This window comes from Sphaerodactylus townsendi, linkage group LG02 (genome assembly GCF_021028975.2).
Source record: "Sphaerodactylus townsendi isolate TG3544 linkage group LG02, MPM_Stown_v2.3, whole genome shotgun sequence".
Classification (NCBI taxonomy): domain Eukaryota; kingdom Metazoa; phylum Chordata; class Lepidosauria; order Squamata; family Sphaerodactylidae; genus Sphaerodactylus; species Sphaerodactylus townsendi.
The window spans coordinates 89890259-89909436 of NC_059426.1; the positions used below are offsets into that span (position 1 = coordinate 89890259).

Consider the following 19178-nt stretch of genomic DNA (forward strand, 5'->3'; position numbering starts at 1 on the left):
AACATCTTTCGGGCCAGGGACCACCAATAGATTGCCATTCTCTGAACACAGTGATGTTCAGGGAACATACCAGGCAATTAGTATACAACCAGATCTTTGAACCCTGCAGAATCCCATCTGAATTTTCAACAATGATCCATTTTAAGGAAAATAGACTAACATTTATTTCAGTTAATTTCTATTTCTCCCTTGTTTGAAGAAGCTCAGGGTAGCATACTCCATTTTTCATTTCTATTCATATAGCAGTCCTACAAGGTCAGTTAGGCTGAGAGACTGGCCTTTTACACCCAGTACATTTCATGGCAACAGGGATTTGAACATGGGTCTCTCCAGTTTTAGTCCAGCAGTCTGACCATTACACCACGCAGTATTCAATGTGTCCTGCTAAATTCATACTTTTGAATATTTGCATTCAATATCGGAAACAGAAGTATACTAAAGTTGTTCTTACTCTTCTAGGAAGAAAAACGCCTCAGAGAAATAGAAGAACAAAAGAAACTTTTAGAACAGAGAGCACAGTATGTGGAGAAGACCAAGAATATTTTGATGTTCACAGGAGAAGTTGAAGGATCAAAAGAGAAGAAACGCGGTGGACCTGGCAGGGTACAGAATAAAGTTTTTTTACTTGGATTTCCCAAATTGTTCAAATGTGATATCAGGCTATTTCATAATGAAATAATGGTGTATTGTAGTGTTGAACAAGAATACAATAAGCAACATAAAACCTAATTTTAGGCACTGAAGAGACAGATTTATAAAATCAGTCTCTTATAAAAGCATATGGTTTAAGTTTTTGCCAATTTATGAATGTTCCACATTCTGTCAATATTTTGTAAAACTGTAGATGCAGCATTAGATAAGGGTGTGTGATTTGTTGGGTTTCAATAACAAAACCTTGGCTCAAAGGACAAGCACATGAGGGCGCGTGTACTATACTGACCAATTTCAGCCCTCTGATACTCTTATCATTCCAGCCTAATAGTCCCAGATCCTGTTCTACGTTTTATATCTTCTCTGCATTACCTAATTTGAAAGTTTTTCTCTTGACTAAAATAACTTCTATGGATATTCTTTCCATCTTTTGTATTTTTATAACTTGATAGCCATTACCTTTCTGCTTTCTGCAGTCTCATTAACCCAACTAATCTTAAATTTTAAAAACTTTTCTCCATAGCTCCTTCTCTCACAGATTGATCTGCTTGGATCACTATTTAACTCAGGTTTTTCCGTTTGTAACGCAACATCTTCTTAATGTGTTGTGATCTGTCACTCAGAATATGTATATTTTAGTTGTTTCATTCAAAATCTTTTGTCTGACCTCAAAAATCTTCATCGAACTATATAGGTTGAGGAACGATCCCTCCACATGCTACTAGATCTGAAGTAGGGTGGGCAGGTACTCACTGCAAAACTGGACTGACAGAACACCTCTGTCCTGATGCCATAGCCTGGGAAGGGGACAGCTGCTACTGGAGCATCAAGCTTGGTAGTGGTACCAGCAAAATAGTTCAGCCTGTTTAAGGAGCTGCACCTGGAAGCCAGGCCATCTGCCAGCTTGGGGGGGGCGGGGTGTTCAAGGGTCGAGCTGCTCAGCTGGCGTAATAGTTACACTCCATTCAAGCTCTTATGGAGCTCTATCCCTTTCGCAAGAGCATTCTGGGCCCATGAGGTTTCAGGGCCTCCTTTAAAAAGAAGACCAAAGAAAGGCCAAGGAAGATGGTCTCGACCTTGTGGAGAGGTCCAGAGGTGGGGGAGGAGAGGACATGGAATGAAATTTAACCCCTTCCACTCTCCATTCTGAGTCAAGGAGCTTATTGGAGGAGGACCCTGGAGTATGAACCAGCCCAGGAGGCTTACATAGTAGGCACAGAAGACTGTACAGATCAAATTCTGATCACTGCTGGAATTTTGTAAATTGATTCTTAAATTAATCTCTTTTTGCTATCTTCCCTTGTCTTAGGCCCAAATATATCATCTTATATTTTAAAATACTGTGTTTCTAAATTAAATTATTTGTGATATTTTAACTCCTTGATCCCACCTAATAATCCTATTTCCTTCCCAACTTCTTTGATCCAACACTACCATTTCAGTCTCCCATTATGATCACAGTTTTGCTCTCCCACCTATATGGTTTCATCAGCATTGATCCTGTAACTCAAGGAATCTTCTGACCATAGGTCAAAAGAATTTCTGCTTGAAGAAGAATGAGTGTTCTCCATGCATTGCACTGGCAGTTGTTTGGAGATGGTCCTTTAATTCTTTCATTTCCTGTCTGCTTGTTTTTTCCAATTTTTCCATTATTCTTAAAGTTTTGATATTCTAAGCTACAAGGGATATACATGCTTGTGAGTCAAATAATCTTGCCATTCTATTTTCAAAACCCAGGTTCTCTGAAAAGATGGTTTGTTTCTAGGTCTTGGAACTTGAAGTGGTGATTTCCTATAACGTCCTGAAGCAGGGTACTTCGTTTACATTGCCCAGACAGTCTTCTCAATTGTCTGTATAGAAACTATTCCTTGATCCCTGCCTGCTAGCGGGTATCATGGACGCTACTGTTCTCCCCCAGATTTTTTATCATACTTATCTATTCAGACCAAGGTCTGCCTGTGAGTCAATATAGTTGCTTAAGGAGCGACTGAATACTTAAATACAACTTCTTAGAGTCATAGAGCTGAGTACCCAGAGGGAGCCAGTCTCCTCATTTAGATCATTGCAAGACATGACCTTTCAGGGTAATGTTATTATCCTTTCAGAAGTCAAAAGGTAACTTCTAAATAAGATACGTCCTCTTAGGAATTAAGTTTAAATCTTTGTTTTTCAAATAACACATGCTGTGAACTGGAAGATAACTAAAGCAGATTCTTTGTCTTGTGTACTATTTTGAGCAACAAATGATGATTGGGATGTGCATTTTTGTTTTGTGACAGCGTTCCAAAAAAACAGGGGAATTTGATGAATTTGTCAATGACGACAGTGATGAAGATATGCCGGTTTCTAGAAAGAAAAAGAGAAGGAAAGGCAGTGGCAGTGAGCAAGAGGGTGAGGAAGAGGAAGGAGAAAAGAAAAAGAAGAAGAGGAGAAGGTCAGTACATTGTTTTGTGACAGTAAAGCCCCTCTGGGCAAAATTCAAACAACTACAGAAAGAGTTACCAGGGGTACAGTGAGTTTTCTGAGCGCTCCTTTCCTGTAAGTAGCTCTAACCACTGCCTGATGTATAACCCTCAAGATTCAGGAGAGCTTGTGAGAAACCTTTGATGGAAGTCAAATAGCCTGATGTGTGCAGACTATAACAGAAACCTTAATGTGTGTTCATGTATAATTCTACTTTTTAATTGATCTAACTGCTCCATTTCAATCATTATTAAAGGAATTTCTTAGATACAAGAAACATTATTTCTTGTTGCCTAACATACAATTAAAAAAAATTTGTTTGTAGAGATTTGAATAGAGTGCTGTAATTATAGAACTCTTTTTGAGTTGCTCTTTATGTTTTTTCCCCAGACCCCAAAAGGCAGATGATGGTAGTGACGATGATGAAAATGAAACTGCACCCAGGCCTAAAAAACGTCGCCCAGCCAAAACAGAGAAGAAAAAAGCTGTAACTATTTTGATGAGTTCATTTTTGTAAACATTTACTTCTTAGTCTAGGCAGCAGACTTGGACCAAAGGCAGTGAGCTTATTTGTACTATATAAAGTACAGGAAAAATAGTATTGGATCGTAACATTTGTGTTAATCAAGACATACTTTACAAGCTAGATAAATGAGTAGGCACTTCTTGACAAAACGTTATCTAACCCCACAGTTCACTGAAATTTCATACTCTATTTTTCTAACTTCTGTGGTGTCTAAAGCAGTAAATGTTTGAAATGTAATGAGTTTGGATAACTTTTCTGTGTGTTTCACTCTGCTGAAAAAAATAACAGAACAGATAGATTGTCTAAAATTAATGGAAAGCCCTCAAGATGCTAGTGTTCACCACTTCTCAGTGAAAGATTACATAACCACAAATTTCACGAAAGAGTTGAAAATCCAGTTTTCTTTACTGTTTCTATAGTACTTTTTTTTCATTTACAGTTTAAGCCAGAACGTCTGCCTCTTTCAATGAAGGGAAAAATCAAATCTAAAGCCATAATTTCCTCAAGTGATGACTCATCGGATGAAGATAAACTCAAAATTGCTGATGATGGGTATGGATCATTTTTTGCCTTGCAGTACTGTCCCTCATTTTTTTACCTGCACTGAAAATGTAAATTCCTTCACCACTTTATGGATTATGATCCATACATTTGACCTTTGATCCATACATACTGATCTTCAGTATGATCACGTTATTGAAGCTGTACCCTGAATCATAGAAATCTTGTTCAAATATGTCTCTAGGACTCCCTGAGGATTTACAGCATGTCTATATATTCAAAAATAATAAAAGAAGTAGGTGGAAACTTTAAGAAAGAAAAAAAAGCTGAGATTTGGAGGGAAAGTTGAATTTCACCTCTACATGAATACCATATTCTGTGACTTTTTTAATGCTGCAGAATTGCATTTTGTGTTGTGACACTGATAATCAGTATTCAGAGTTTCTGAATTGTAGTAAATACTATTTTTGTTAACGGCAGCAGGAAAAGAGAAAGATCCATCTGAGATGGATTGACTCAGTAAAGGAAGCCACAGCTGTCATTTTGCAAGATCCCTCAGTAATGGGTAGTTTGGGAGGTTATTACTTCAGAGGGTTGTTATAAGTTGGAAATGATTTGATGGCACTTAACACACATGTATTTGTATGGATAATGGCATGTTCTGGAGCTTCTGTACCATGCATTGATCCTTTGTCTGACTGCAGAATGAGCAAAAATAGCTCAGTAAATTCTCAAAGGATTAGAAAATACTGGGTTTAATTCCATATCATTAAGTCACAGAATGTAACAGTTCTTGACCTAGTTAGTACTACTTCAGAGTTCTTCATTTTTGGAATATAGATCACTTTAATTATAATACTACATGGGATATGTTCATTATACTATCTTTTCTCCTACAGAAATGCCAGAAACAGCAATAGTGATTCAGACGATGCAGAACAGCCACGTAACAAACGCATTATGTCAGACAGCGATTCAGACAAGAGCAATAAGTCTGGCAGTGTGGGAGGCAGTCCTAGGCGATCTAGTGACCACCCTTCTGATGAAGACTCGGACAGTGATGGGTCAGCAAGGAAGAGAAGACGATCAGATTCCGAACAGTCTGACAATGAGTCTGTGCAGTCTGGAAGAAGTCAGTCTGTGCAGTCTGGAAGAAGCCATTCAGGTGGTTCTGAAAACGAATCTCGCCCAGCTTCTCGCAGTGCTGATTCTGACAGAGATTCAGATAGAGCCTCTGTTAATGCGGGTTCAGGTAACGAATCTGAGCCAGAGGCATCAAACAATGAAGGATCAGAACAAGGCTCATATGGTGGATCAGATGACAGTGATTAGATTTCAGTTGCAGCCTGTGTTTTATAGCCTGTTTTGTAAATAAATTTTGGTTTGAGATAGATTTGTGGGGAAGTGAGGATGTCCATCTTTTATATCTGAAAACTTTGATTACAAAGATGCAAAACTATGTTTCGGGGGAAAATATTTAAAAAGTGGAACCTTCACTATGGCTTTTTTTTCTATTGAGCTGTACACTTGCTAGTACTCCTCTTAGCACATGCTACATACTTAAGTTTTATTGTAGTTGGAGATCAGATATACTTTAGGGCAAGTTTGTACTGACATGGCATACATAAGATCTGGGGGGACAGTTATTGTTTGTTTAAGGCACACTGAAAGGACATTTAATCATGTGTAGCTGATTCAAGACCATGCTGTCTCACCTTGCCTGATCAAAAGTGTGTTGTACTTTTTAAAAAAATACATGAAAGTAGGAAAATTGGTTTTTTTTATCTGTCACTGACTTTAGTTCTTGTAAATTTTAAAGTACATTCATGCTGAAGTAAAAATAAAGCTTAATTATAATGATATAAAAACACTTCAGGTTTCTGAGTTGGCACGTGAGGAAAATTTAGAAAACTAGAGTTCTTGGAATGAAAAGCTCTGCCTGCAGCATCTAATAAAAGCTGTTACCATCTGTTCGGAGTGTTCAGTTTTTATTGCAGCTTTTGCTATGGTGGCTTGGTAAGAGATCATATGCAGAGAATTTGGGTAATTGGATTTACAATGTGGTATCTGTTGAATTTCTAATTTTTTAGTAACCTAAGGGCCTTAAAAAAACTTTTCTGGGTGCATTTCCATGTAAAAGAGTCAGGAACAACTATGTCCATATGAACTCTACTTTTTGTCCACTATGCTGTGAATCTCTATATTCTGGAATGTGATGTTTGGTCAGAATATTTAGTTGGTACCCAATGGCTGTTCAGCTAGTGTAGTAAGTCCTAAAGCTTCAGATGAGTATCAATTAAACTAATTAAGTCCTACTAGTTAAACTGTCTGACCCCACAGAATAAAAACCTTCATTAGCCTGTTAGTATTCCTGATCTGAAGCTTCTCTTTCTGCTTCTTTCACTCAGGGCTCCAATAACATGTTAATAATTGATGTCAGATGAGACATATTTTTTTTGCTCACTAGTGTGCCAGCCTTTGCCGTTTCCCCAGTGTTCATTTGAAGGTCTGTTTTCACTGGGTAAACAAAAGGTATTATCTGTCCAGCTGGAAATTCTGGAACTAGAATTCTCATCATTAGTTCATAGCTTATATAGTAGATATACTTTCAGAAACAGATTTCAAATATGGCACAAAAGACATTATCAAAGAAAGACCTGCAAAGGACCAATCCATCAACAAAAGCATCTCCGTTGGAAAATAGAGCAATTGGCAAGGGCATTTCCAGTGTCAACAACAGCATAGCTTCTGGAGCGACACCCTTCTCCAATGGCAAACCAAATCCTGAGGGACTTACTGGGAAATCTCAAATTTCCACAGTTTCTCTTGGAGACCATGGTAAACTGTATTGTGGGGTGAGGCCCATTTGTTGGATTCGCCCAACCAGCGCTGTGCTCCAAGGTGGTTCTGTTGGCCATATCAATCGTCTACAAGGAGAACTGGTGAGAAAAAGGAAGGTCAGTGGCAGTTCATCATGTTCATGCTGAAGTCACATGGCTCAAAACATAATTTAGATTAAATAAAGTTTATTTAAAAATATTCTTCTATCACAGCATCATGCTGCAATAGATTTTTTTCATTTATTATAATTTTTTAATTATAGGTCAATAAGAATCATTTAATAAAGAGGTTGAGGGCAGATTTAGGAGAATATGGCATCTATTCTTGGAGTAATATAGATACATTCCATTCAGTATTCTCCAATTGCCTTACATTAATTTGCCCTTTGTACATTGCCTAGCAATATTGTATTTTTAACAATGCAAATCCATAATACTCCTAGAAAACACTAAGTTCTTCTTGGTTATCCGTATATAATATTCTTAGGGTCCTCATAATTACGTCTATTATCATGTTCAGTTTGGTTCCTAGCATAATTCCAGGCACATGGCACACATACACATATGTGTGTGTACCTATGGAAAATAAAGGCAAATATATTTGTTAAGAAGGTCTTGTGTTTTTTGGTAATCTGTGAGGATGCAGAAAATGAACTGAGAACAATATATTGCAAACAAACTGCTCTGAGTGTGCCTGTGTGGGATGTTTGTTATGTGCCAGAGACGTTTACAGTACCAAATCAGACAGAATCTCTGAATTGGATCCCAAAAGTTTTTAATCATCAAAAGGAAGTCTTAGTGGATCAAACCTTGCATATTTCCCATTTGACTTTAGACCAGTGAGTAGAGAATGGCATGCACAAATCACATGCACAGTGGTTGTTATCTTGTCCACAATTTCCCTTACACAGATAATTAACTCTGTTCATGTTGCCTGCATCTGATCACCCAAAATTAAACTCTTGCCCATCCATTGTCATCCCCAATTCCTTGTTAATTCTGTCTAATGAAAAATCATAAATAATAGGTGGTGATGTGTGCCTTAAGTGTTTGAATTGATGGGTGGAGTTAAGAGACCCAAGAAAAGCAGTTGGAACTGAGACCTGTTAGAGTTTAAACTGAGAGCTTCTGGTTAGCTGTCAACTGTTCTTTAGCTTTTGTTCTTAGCTGTTAATAAACTTGCTTTGAACCTCTATGGATGTCCTGCTTTCCATCCATTGACAGGAACTATAATATGTGCTAATTAGGGAGTGACTAAATGATGGGGGAATCTAGTGAAATGGGAGTTGATTGAGGAGGGGAAGAAGCTGGAAAAAGGAACCTGATGAAGTCAATATACTTGGGCCACACTAGTTGTTCCAACAATGCATTTTCTTCAACCTATCAAACCACCATATTCACAATACCCTTTAACTCCTTATGATTTAGAAACATACACACATACCAGCCATTGTTCTTAGCCATAAATGAAAATTAAATTAGAATCTGACTGGCAGATGCTAATACACTTTGCACTAGTTTCTTTTGTACACATTGCTTGAATGAGATCAAAAGCTCCCTGGAACATACAGCTTGCAGCTGCTGGCTCCTCGCTCATTACAGGATTTGTGTGGTCATTATAATTACACTAATGTCATCCTGGAAATCTGCTGTACCATTAAACATTGTGATTGTATGTGTAAAATATGTACATTCTGCTTTTCCACATAGAAATGGGCTTGTGTGGTATTGCTGGTGCCTATGCAGTCGGTAGAGCATAGGGGTTTCTACATGTCAGGTTTCCCTGCAGTTTCCTCCCCAGTCCTTTAGCAATGGTCATCATTCTTCCCCTAAGCCGTTAGAGTGTTTTTAATTTTTATTTTAGATCGGAAATTGAATATTATCAATATGATGTTAGAAAAATGTGTGTAATAGGATCTCTGAATCCCCAGCTTTCACTTAAAAAACCCCAAGCCTTCAGCCCTTTTCATTGCAGAAATATGCCATCCTTATAGCTCCAGTCTAAATTTAGGCTCAAGTCTAAATTTTTTAAAATGAAAGGCGGGAATTGGGAGAACCTGGTACATGCATTTGTTATAGCATCATATTGGTGTAATGACACGCTAGTGCCAATTAAAATTTAAACCCTCTTGTGGAAGGGGAGTGCGGATGGGAATGGCCACTGAGGGAACAATCTCAGGGGAAATGGCTGCAATATGTGTGTGGAAAAATGTGAATTTTCACAACAGCTATCAAGGTTTTATTGTTCTTCAGAGTAAAACAGTTTTGAGAAACATTGGAGAAAAGCCTGTGAAACCCCAGTAGTGCAAAAATATATCACAGTGCTGCTGGAAAGGGGGGTGCACTTCTTTTCAGCATTTGAATATAGGGCAGTTATCCCATGTGGAAATGGTCTTCGTGATCACTTACGTTTATGTATTAAAAACCTCAGTAAGGTAAAATCGACACAATAATAAACAATAGTAAAAAAATAAAATAAAATCATGAACAACCACTATCAAATTTATACTAACAACAGTGAGGCCTTAAAGCAGGGGTCCCCAAACTACGGCCCGGGGGCCAAATGTGGCCCCCTGAAGGCATTTATCCGGCCCGCCAGGCATGGCGGCGATGGCTCCATTCATGTGCAGTGGGGGCTCGAGGGAGAGGAGGAACCGGCCCCAACGGCTGTTGATTGCAATTACATGATGGCACCCCCAAATCTCCATGAATTTTCTGACCCAGAGTTGGAAACCTTACACGTGGCAACTCCTGCTCCGCCCTTCCCTCTCGGCTACTCCATGTGTTGCTCTCAGGCTTTCTGTTCCGCCTCACTCCCATTGGCATCAGCCAGGCTGGTGAATCGCTCGCTGGCTGCTAGGGAGGAAGAACCCAGGAAGATACCTAATCCTGGGTTAGAATGTTTCATTGGGAAAGTTCTGCTCTTTTTTTTTCAGGGGAAGGTATTCCACAGCCTCCCCAACAATATTTGGAGCCCACCCTGTACTTGACATACTTTGGTCACTGTTCTAAAAATAGACCATGACAGAAAGGCTGAAAGGTGAAATCAAACATTTTACAATCATTTGTGCATAGGAATTTGTTCATAGTTTTTTTTAGTCCGGCCCTCCAACAGTCTGAGGGACAGTGAACTGGCCCCCTGTTTAAAAAGTTTGGGGACCCCTGCCTTAAAGCAAAGCCATTATCAAGAGTACCAAGAGCACCCGCACTTCAGGAGACTTGCAGGCAGTGGCGTATGGGGCCTAAATGGCACCTGGGGGCATGACTGCCTCCCTGCACCCCTCTTCCCTGCTTGGATCCCCATATCCCACCCCCACCCCGTCCTTGCAGTCTGGTTCCTGCTCTCCCCAGGGCTTGGTAAGGGCAGAAGCCAGCCTGCAGAGAGCCCGAGAGGGAAGGTGCCATGGTAGAAGGCCCAGGCAGGTGCCGCCACATGCCGTGGAGCCCCGTCCCCCCCAACATCCTTGCAGCTCGGCTCCTGCATTCCCCATGGCCTGGAGAGGGCAGAAGCCAGCCTGCAAGGAGCCCAGAAGGGTGGGGCGTTGCCGTTGCCCACCACAGAGCCCCACAGATCTCTGCAGGCTGGCTCCTGCTCTCCCCAGGGCCAGGGGAGGGCAGAAGCAAGCCTACAGGGAGCCCGGGAGGGGGGCGGGGTGCTGTGGGAGGTGGCTTGGGCACATGCTGTTTTGTCACATGGAGGGTGCCTGGTGTCTCCCCACATGATGAAACAGCATGCGCCATGTGACTGCTTGCAGGGACAAGACATACCCTAAAAATACCTGTAATGTCTGTGAAATTACAGCAGGGTGGAATGCTCTTCAGTTAAGTTGTGGATCAATCTGTGTGTGAGTGCAGTAAAAGAAACACTTCCAAAGAAATAAATGTAAAAGGGAAAACACGTTTATTCAAGTATCTTCAGTTCACAGCTTCGTTTCAGGTAAAATGTAGATAGAAAGAAACCCTATACTAAAGAGGTCACTTCCCTATAAACAAGTGGGCACTCTAACGTACCATCACGTGTGTGGGGGTATGACCTTCGTATGTGGGAAAGGTCCACAGAGACAGGGAGCCATTGTTCGTGTGCTCAGGAAAAAGGACAGGACAAAAGTGGCTGCAGCATGGAGAAGAAAGGAAGTCAGTGGGTGGGCAAGAGAGGGCAGGCAAGAGGGCAGGCAAGTCAGGAGGGCAGGCAAGAGAGGCAGCAACATACTTATAGAGACACAGCACCCCCTCCCCATTGTCCAGGCATGCAGAAGTCACTCATTCCAACAGAATCAACCCAAACTATGGTAAAAATTACAGAATTTCAGGTGAATGCTAGAGTGTCCAGTGACCCAGTGGTAACATGGTTATGCAGCCTAAAATGGCATTACAGCATGCCATTTAGCCTTTCCACCTCCTCCACTGCACCAGCGAGTACCTACTGGGGTCAGGGGAGTACTAGTGGGGGTTTCCCTTTCAGTGCCAGGCAAATGGCAAGCCTAGATATATATCAAATACTATGGACTGAATCTAGCTAGAAATGCATTGAATTTCATTAAGCTCACCAACTTTTGTCCATGCAGTTTTGTCTCTTCATCACCCTTTGGTGGTCAGTGGGGATCCCCTCCTTCCCTTTTCACCAGAAGAAAAATTGGCAGGATCCAACCGCATATGCTTTGCATAATAAAACTGCCTTTGCCTGGCACCTGTGGTAGCACAATCCAGAGAAAATAATCCCTGTTATATCGTGTATTTGACTTGTTAAGCCTTTAAAAATCTAACACTTTCACGCATACTGAATAATGCACTTTCAATCCACTCTCAAGGTGCTTTAGCAATTATTTGCAAGTTGATTTTGCCATTTCACACATTAAAATTAAGTGGTAAAGCAAATTGAAAGTTGATCAAAAATGAATGTTTAGCATGTGTAAAAATGCCTTTGGAGTGATACCTAGAAATTTGTTGGCTGTGAGGGAAGTTACTACACTGCCAACTTTACATGTTCCACTCAGTCCACTCCAGTCAGTAGCATTCTGACAGCTTCATTCTAGACCATTTGTAATTTCTGAACTGAGCTGAGTGCCCTTTGCAAGACCAGTGTCCAAAATATGGATTATTACTCATCTACTTCTTTTGAAAATTAAATGTTTCCATATTTTAGAAAGAATGGTGTCCTGTTTCATTTGGCAGACAAATGTAATGCTAATGGTCACATATTAATGTTTCTTAAATTGTTGAATTTAGAGAAATAGTTATGTAAGTAAATTTTATGAGCCTATCACTGCAATCCTATGTTGATTTACTCCAATCTAAATCCATTAAAATGAATGGGCTTTAACTGGAGTAACTCTTAGGATTCAGTGGTAAATTGCTCAGAATGATATTAAGAGAAGAACTACATTTTTGTTATCAGGAATGTGAAGAACTGAAGAAACAGAACAAATGCTTGTCAAATGAATTGCACTTGGAAAGAATTTTTATGAAATCAGAAAGTGAACTTGGCATGAGAAACCTGAGAAATGTAAACCGGGGACTACAAGCTGTGGTTAAAGAGGTATTGAAATTAATCTAATTGATCTGCTTGCTGTTGCCCATACACATGGTCAGACAAAACCCTCTTTATAAGACAGGATAGCGTTGGCCTCAGAATTTACACTGTTATGAAATTAAGTACAAAAAAGAAACAATTTAAACATTTTAAATTTAAAAAATAAGACGGTTTTTCAGCTGATGCTCTTTTCTGGCAAAATCACTTCCAAACACAAGAAGAATGATTTACTCTTTTAGCTAACTTGAGTATAGTGCTGAGCAGAGTTACTATCACAAACAATTAGATGGCAAAGCAAACTCTAAATTCAGCTGTTCAATTTATTGGACATCTGATCCAATTTACTGCTTTGCCGGTCCTTTGACATGATGTCTTGTGGGACTGTTGGCAATTGCTTGCTTCTGAAAAAAAGGACTCTTGTTCTTTGGTTACAGAGAGATTAGTAGTAGTAGTAGTAGTAGTAATAATAATAATAATAATAATAATAATAATAATAATAATAATAATAATTATTATTTACTGTGCACAATAATAATACCATTTAACAGGTACCATCATTTCAGACAAATAATAACACTATTGCTCAGGTAATACAATAATACTCACAACAAAATTATCATTTCAGACAAAATTATAATAATTATTATTATTATTTACACATATTATTGCCATTATTATTATTAATAGTCAATTCTATAATCACCCGATCCCCAAAGGGTTATTATCCCCAAAGGGTTATTATATGGGTTATCATGTCTGGCTGGATCTGATTTAATATTTTGACAGTGAGCATTAAACAGCATTTATCAAGCCATTTATTGTTTTTGTGTTTTTATCCTATTTCTCACTTCAGGCAGGACATGTTTAAGGAAAAATAAAATTCCGGTGAGAACCCCTAGAAGTGGTCAATACTATCAGGTTTATCATGAACAGCCATGAAAGAATATGAGCAGCATGTGTTTTATGAATCAAATAATTTAATTTCTGTGATTGCCTGTGTATAGCTATATGGTTAATTAGGTACTTCTTTCCTTATTAACTGTTTCCTGTTAGCTCTTATGGCTGTGGCATTCCTTACTTGCCCTAACAGTCATTTCATGTTTTCGAAAAAGGTAAATAGCTTTGATTTCTCGTCATAACTTGAGAAATCGCTCCACATTTATTTTTATTTCTTTTTCATTATTAAAAGGTACAAATTAACAGGGACAAAATTAAAATGAATTAATTAGACTTCCTAATTTAAATGAGAGAACAAGGAGGACTTCTTCTGTATAAACATAGCAAGACACATCCCTTAGAGTGACTGTCAGATTTCTTGGGAGAATACATAAAAAATGGTACAGCAATGCAAAGAAATACAAGATAACTTATGTAACAGGTGATTTTAGGCAGGTGTTCTGGAATAGGGCAGCTTTGTAATAATAGCAGCATCTTGTTCCTTACTCTACCTGAACCTGAGCACTATTCAACTATTCTCATCTTTATTATGCAGCTGAAGCAGAAACTGAATGCTTCTCAGCAAACTGCTACAACAAACTCCATATTTGCTGAGGAGGCATCTCTGGCCCAAGCAGAGATTGAGAAACACAGAATAGCAGCTGAAGCCCAGGAAAAATTGTGTCGACAGCAACTGGAAGCAGCCCAGCTGGAAAACATTAGCCTAAAAAAAGAAACTGAACTGCTAAAGCAACAGGTATTAGTTTTGTATCAAATATATTTTGAAAAACTGTAGTACTGATTATTAACCATTTGAAGAGATGGACTGAAATGGCCTGCTGTTCAGTTTGGGAGTGAATTTCTTAGTTGGGTGTATTTTTATCTGTACTTCTAAAACATGGTGTGTGGCCTGTGGTCACTTGAATGATTCTGACAGAATGCTGCTTCAACTGACATTCTTGTTTCTTATCCAGGCAATGCCCTAGCCAGATGGGTCCTGACTTCTCTTTTCTTGCAGCTTCTGTTGCAGGGTAGAGGGGAGGGCTCTGTTTCTTTCAGCCCAGCCTGGGCAAGTCTGGGCTTGGTGCGAGGAGCCTAGCCAAGCCAGGGCCAGGTACCATCACCAGACAAATTGTTATGAAAAGAACATGTTCTCTGTTGCAGTTCTTGTGGAACTGTAGAGTTACTGACCTGGTTGAAAAAAATGCATCAAAAATGATATGGTGCTGTGAATACCCATGCAAGCACACCAACACATGTTCACGGAAACATCAAAGCCACACCCCCTTAGGATGAGTAAAATGAACAGGAGGGGGAATAGGGTTGGCCCCCAGTGAGTACTCATTGGAGAGCAAGTGAACCAAGCAGCCTGCAGGAAAATAGACTTTTAAATTTTCTGACGGGGACTAAGGACAGGCAAACCTAGGAAAAGGACAGGGTCAAAGCTGGAAAAGCCGTCCTAGTTCTAAATCAGATACTATGAATCCACAAATGGAGAACCAAAGCCCAAGATTCAACAAAAATGGAAAAAATAATAATTTTGCTTTGATCCACTGGCCTTTGTGGGAAGGAAGGATGTTGGAGGAATCAAAGAGAATATCTTAATAGGTACAACTTGTTATAATATTAACCCTAATTAACCCTAATCATCCTGTATTGTTGCTTTTATATGTTGTATACCGCCCAGAGCCCTTTGGGGATGGGCAGTATAAAAGCCTCAAAAACAAACAAACAAACAAACAAATAATATAATATAATATAATATAATATAATATAATATAATATAATATAATATAATATAATATAATATAATATAATATAATATAATATAATATAATATAATATAATATAAAGATCTAAAAAGCATCATCTCAACATCAATCTAATTCTCAACATAGCCATATCAATAGATACTTAAATCCAAAGACTGGAGCCATAAACAAAGTCCTGAGTTTGCAGAAATCTATGACTGAAATCTAAACAAACAAAAAAAATCACAGTTTTAACCCCTTAAAGTCTACAAGCAGCACCTGTAACTTTCAGAAATGAATGGAAACCGCCCTGAGCCTTCGGGGAGGGCGGTATATAAATGTAACAAATAAATAATAAATAAATAAATGTCTTCAATAACTGTTGCTAGGCAGCTGCAATGGTATTGTGGGCCTTTGTTTTGATCAGTAAAAGACAGAAGGAAAAGAGCCTTCCTTGAATTTGGGTGCTGTGTGGTTTCCGGGCTGTATGACCGTGTTCTAGCAGCATTCTCTCCTGACGTTTCTCCTGCATCTGTGGCTGGCATCTTCAGAGGATCTCCCTCTGAATCAGATCCTCTGAAGATGCCAGCCACAGATGCAGGCGAAACGTCAGGAGAGAATGCTGCTAGAACACGGCCATACAGCCCGGAAACCACACAGCACCCAAGTGATTCCGGCCGTGAAAGCCTTCGACAATACTTCCTTGAATTGTCTTGGCCTTTGAGGGAAGACTTAGGCGGATTCTGCATGGGCCAAAAACAGCAGTGTAAAAACAGTGTGAAAATGGTATAAACCCTTTTACACCATTTTAAACCCTTTTACACTGTTTTCACACTGCAGTTTTTGGCCCATGCGGAATTCGCCTTAGAGGCAGATAGCAACCACCAGGTGACTTGCTACCATCTGGTGATCATGACTCACCCAGGAATGACTGCTTGTTACCATTCAAATACAGCCACCCATGAAAGTCAGTGTGGTGTATAGGTTAAAGTTTCAGAATAGGATTTGGGAGACCCTGGTTTGAATCAACAGTCTGTTTTGAAAGCTCACTATATGACCTTGAACCAGTTGCAGATTCTTTGTCTAACTCGCCTCATAGGGATAAAATTAAGCAAAGGAGAATGATGAAGGCTGCTTTGGGTCCCTATTGTGGAGATAGACAGGGTATAAATGAAGTCAATGAATAAACAAATATAGCTGGAAAGGGGGGTGTTAAATGTGATTTAATGATTTTAAATTGTGATTTTATTATGTATGTTTTAATTAATATCTTTCTTCAATGGGGCAGAGGAGCCCCATGGCACAAAGTGGTAAATTATACTACTGCAGTCAAAGTTCTGCTCATGACCTGAGTCTGATCCTGACTCAGACAGAAGTTGGTTTCAGGTAGCCAGCTCAAGGTGGACTCAACTTTCCATCCTTCCGAGGTTGGTAAAATGAGTACCCAGCTTGCTAGAGGTAAAATGTAGATGACTGGAGAAGGCAGTTTCAAGCCACTCTGTTAACATAGTCTACCTAGTAAATGTCATGATGTAATGCTCCAGTGCTTGCTTAGGGGACTATCTTTACCTTATCAATGGGGCAAATAGCCCTTGAGCTCTGGTTGCTACTCAGTACTTCAGCAGAAGCAAAAATGGGGGAGAGGGAATGACATTGTGTAATGCCATGACATCACTTCTAGCTGGAACCCAGATGTGATGTGGCATTGCTATGTACCACAATACCAAGCTGAATTGTACCCTTATACACCTGAGTTCTCAGTATGGAATTCCAGGTATAAATCTGGCTCAAAGTCTTCATGGCTGTCACATACTCAACATGTCAGTTGGCTTTGAGAATGGATCTTCCTTTGGGAGATTGGGGAGGAACCCATGTTACCCCACAATCCAAAGAAGATCTCTGGGATTGAGACGGAGTTGCTACAGAATGCAATACAATTCCTATGATCTCTGCACCTTGTTGAGGAGTCTTGCACAAATTTTCCCTCTGCCGAGTGAGCAAAGGATACTGACTAGTGTGTTGGAAATGTATCATGGTCTTAGGACAGAGCTACTTGTCTATTCCAGAGGAAGCAGCTAGTGTGGAAACAACATAACCTCTGATACTGACACTGCAACTTCTTACCTTAAAAAGAGGTGAAAAAGTTACACTTTTTGTCTTAGTTAATAGAAACGCAGCAGCTCCTGGCACAAATGGATAGGAATCAGTTTGAAAGCACGATGAAGCTAGAGAGAGTAACAATGGAGAGAGATGTTCTCAGTGAAGAAAAATGCTATTTGGAACATGAAAGATACGAACTGAAGCAGAGATTGAAAGAAACAATAGAAGAGAATTCAAAGTGTAAAGAAAAGTAAGATTTTGGTTTAGGATTCTTTTGGGGTATTTCTCCCATTCTAAAGGATTATTTGTTTGCTGATTGATATTTGTATGCTCCAAAAGAAAACTTGAAGGTAATGTGTATTTTATGTGACATTGTACCCCATTCTGTTTTGTAGACTCAGGGTGACTGCATTGTCTCATGGTTATGAGATTTCTCTCCCCTTCCTTTTGCTACCCCTTCCAACTTTTCCTATGAACTGGAAAAACAATACTTATGTATTAGAATAATTTCCCCTCTCTAATAAACTATATCAGAATACCCTCAGCCAAGGATGGGGCCATTATCAAATATTGTTCATTCTAATAGCATCTTCAGGAATAAAATAAAACCAAGATCTGTTTGCATGGCTCCACAGAAGAGTACTCTCCATTTTTGGGAAATAATTGTACTAATATATAGTTTCTGGTTTTGTTAAACTGGGAAAAGCAGAATTTATTATTTGACTGAAATAGTTATCAGTTAAAAAGCTCTGAAAGGGGGTCGAAATGACCTAGTAACAGATGGGACTTCAAACCTTCCAGAGAGGAAAACACCGCTATGCATTACAACTTGGGTCTTGCTGAGGGCTTTTTGAGAGCCATTGTTTATTTTCATTCTCCAATAACTTTGGTTCTGACACTATGGTTTTTTCAGTGAAATCTCTCAAAGGTTCCGAACAGAAGCTGCTGAAGAAGCTTTAGAAAAAGCAACCTCGCTGCATTACGAGGCTGAAAGAGGAAGACGCTTCATAGAACACGAGAAAGAAGAGAGAGAGAAACAGTGTGCTCTGTGGATGGAGAAATATAATGCCTTGGCAGACCTTGTACATTCTCAAGAAGAAGAAAAATCGAAAAGACAGAATAAGGCTGTATGCAACATTTTGATATTTTATTGGCAAAATTTAATTATTAAGGATTCTGCAAAATTCTTCAAGGTTTGAACCAGAAGTCTCATGACCTGAGACTGAAGCACAAAGTTGCCTTACACTGTTAGAGCAGCAGCCCATTCAGCACTCTATAGTCTTATTGATAGCAGCTTTCACTGGAGAAAGAAATATTACTGTTTCTCAGTATTTGCTACCTGAGATCATAAGAACATAAGAACATAAGAACTAGCCTGCTGGATCAGACCAGAGTCCATCTAGTCCAGCATTCTGCTACTCGCAGTGGCCCACCAGGTGCCTTTGGGAGCTCACATGCAGGATATGAAAGCAATGGCCTTCTGCTGCTCCTGAGCACCTGGTCTGCTAAGGCATTTGCAATCTGAGATCAAGGAGGATCAAGATTGGTAGCCATAGATTGACTTCTCCTCCATAAATCTGTCCAAGCCCCCCCTTTTAAAGCTATCCAGGTTAGTGGCCATCACCACCTCCTGTGGCAGCATATTCCAAACACCAATCACACGTTGCGTGAAGAAGTGTTTCCTTTTATTAGTCCTAATTCTTCCCCCCAGCATTTTCAACGAATGCCCCCGTGGTTCTAATATTGTTAGAGAAAGAGAGAAAAATGTCTCTCTGTCAACATTTTCTACCCCATGCATAATTTTATAGACTTCAATCATATCCCCCCTCAGACGTCTCCTCTCCAAACTAAAGAGTCCCAAACGCTGCAGCCTCTCCTCA

General features: G+C 39.5%; 1 protein-coding gene across 1 annotated transcript in view; it reads left to right on the top strand.

The window, feature by feature from the left end:
- The window catches only part of CTR9 (CTR9 homolog, Paf1/RNA polymerase II complex component), a 30492-nt gene extending 24382 nt beyond the window's left edge, over nucleotides 1-6110 (top strand). Inside the window, exons 21-25 of the mRNA XM_048484365.1 lie at nucleotides 460-603; nucleotides 2931-3085; nucleotides 3505-3601; nucleotides 4080-4192; nucleotides 5041-6110. Of these exons, the coding sequence (XP_048340322.1) occupies nucleotides 460-603; nucleotides 2931-3085; nucleotides 3505-3601; nucleotides 4080-4192; nucleotides 5041-5473 (942 nt within the window). The 3' untranslated portion in view covers nucleotides 5474-6110. The remainder of the gene's footprint in view (nucleotides 1-459; nucleotides 604-2930; nucleotides 3086-3504; nucleotides 3602-4079; nucleotides 4193-5040) is intronic.
- Nucleotides 6111-19178: the final 13068 nt, after the last annotated feature.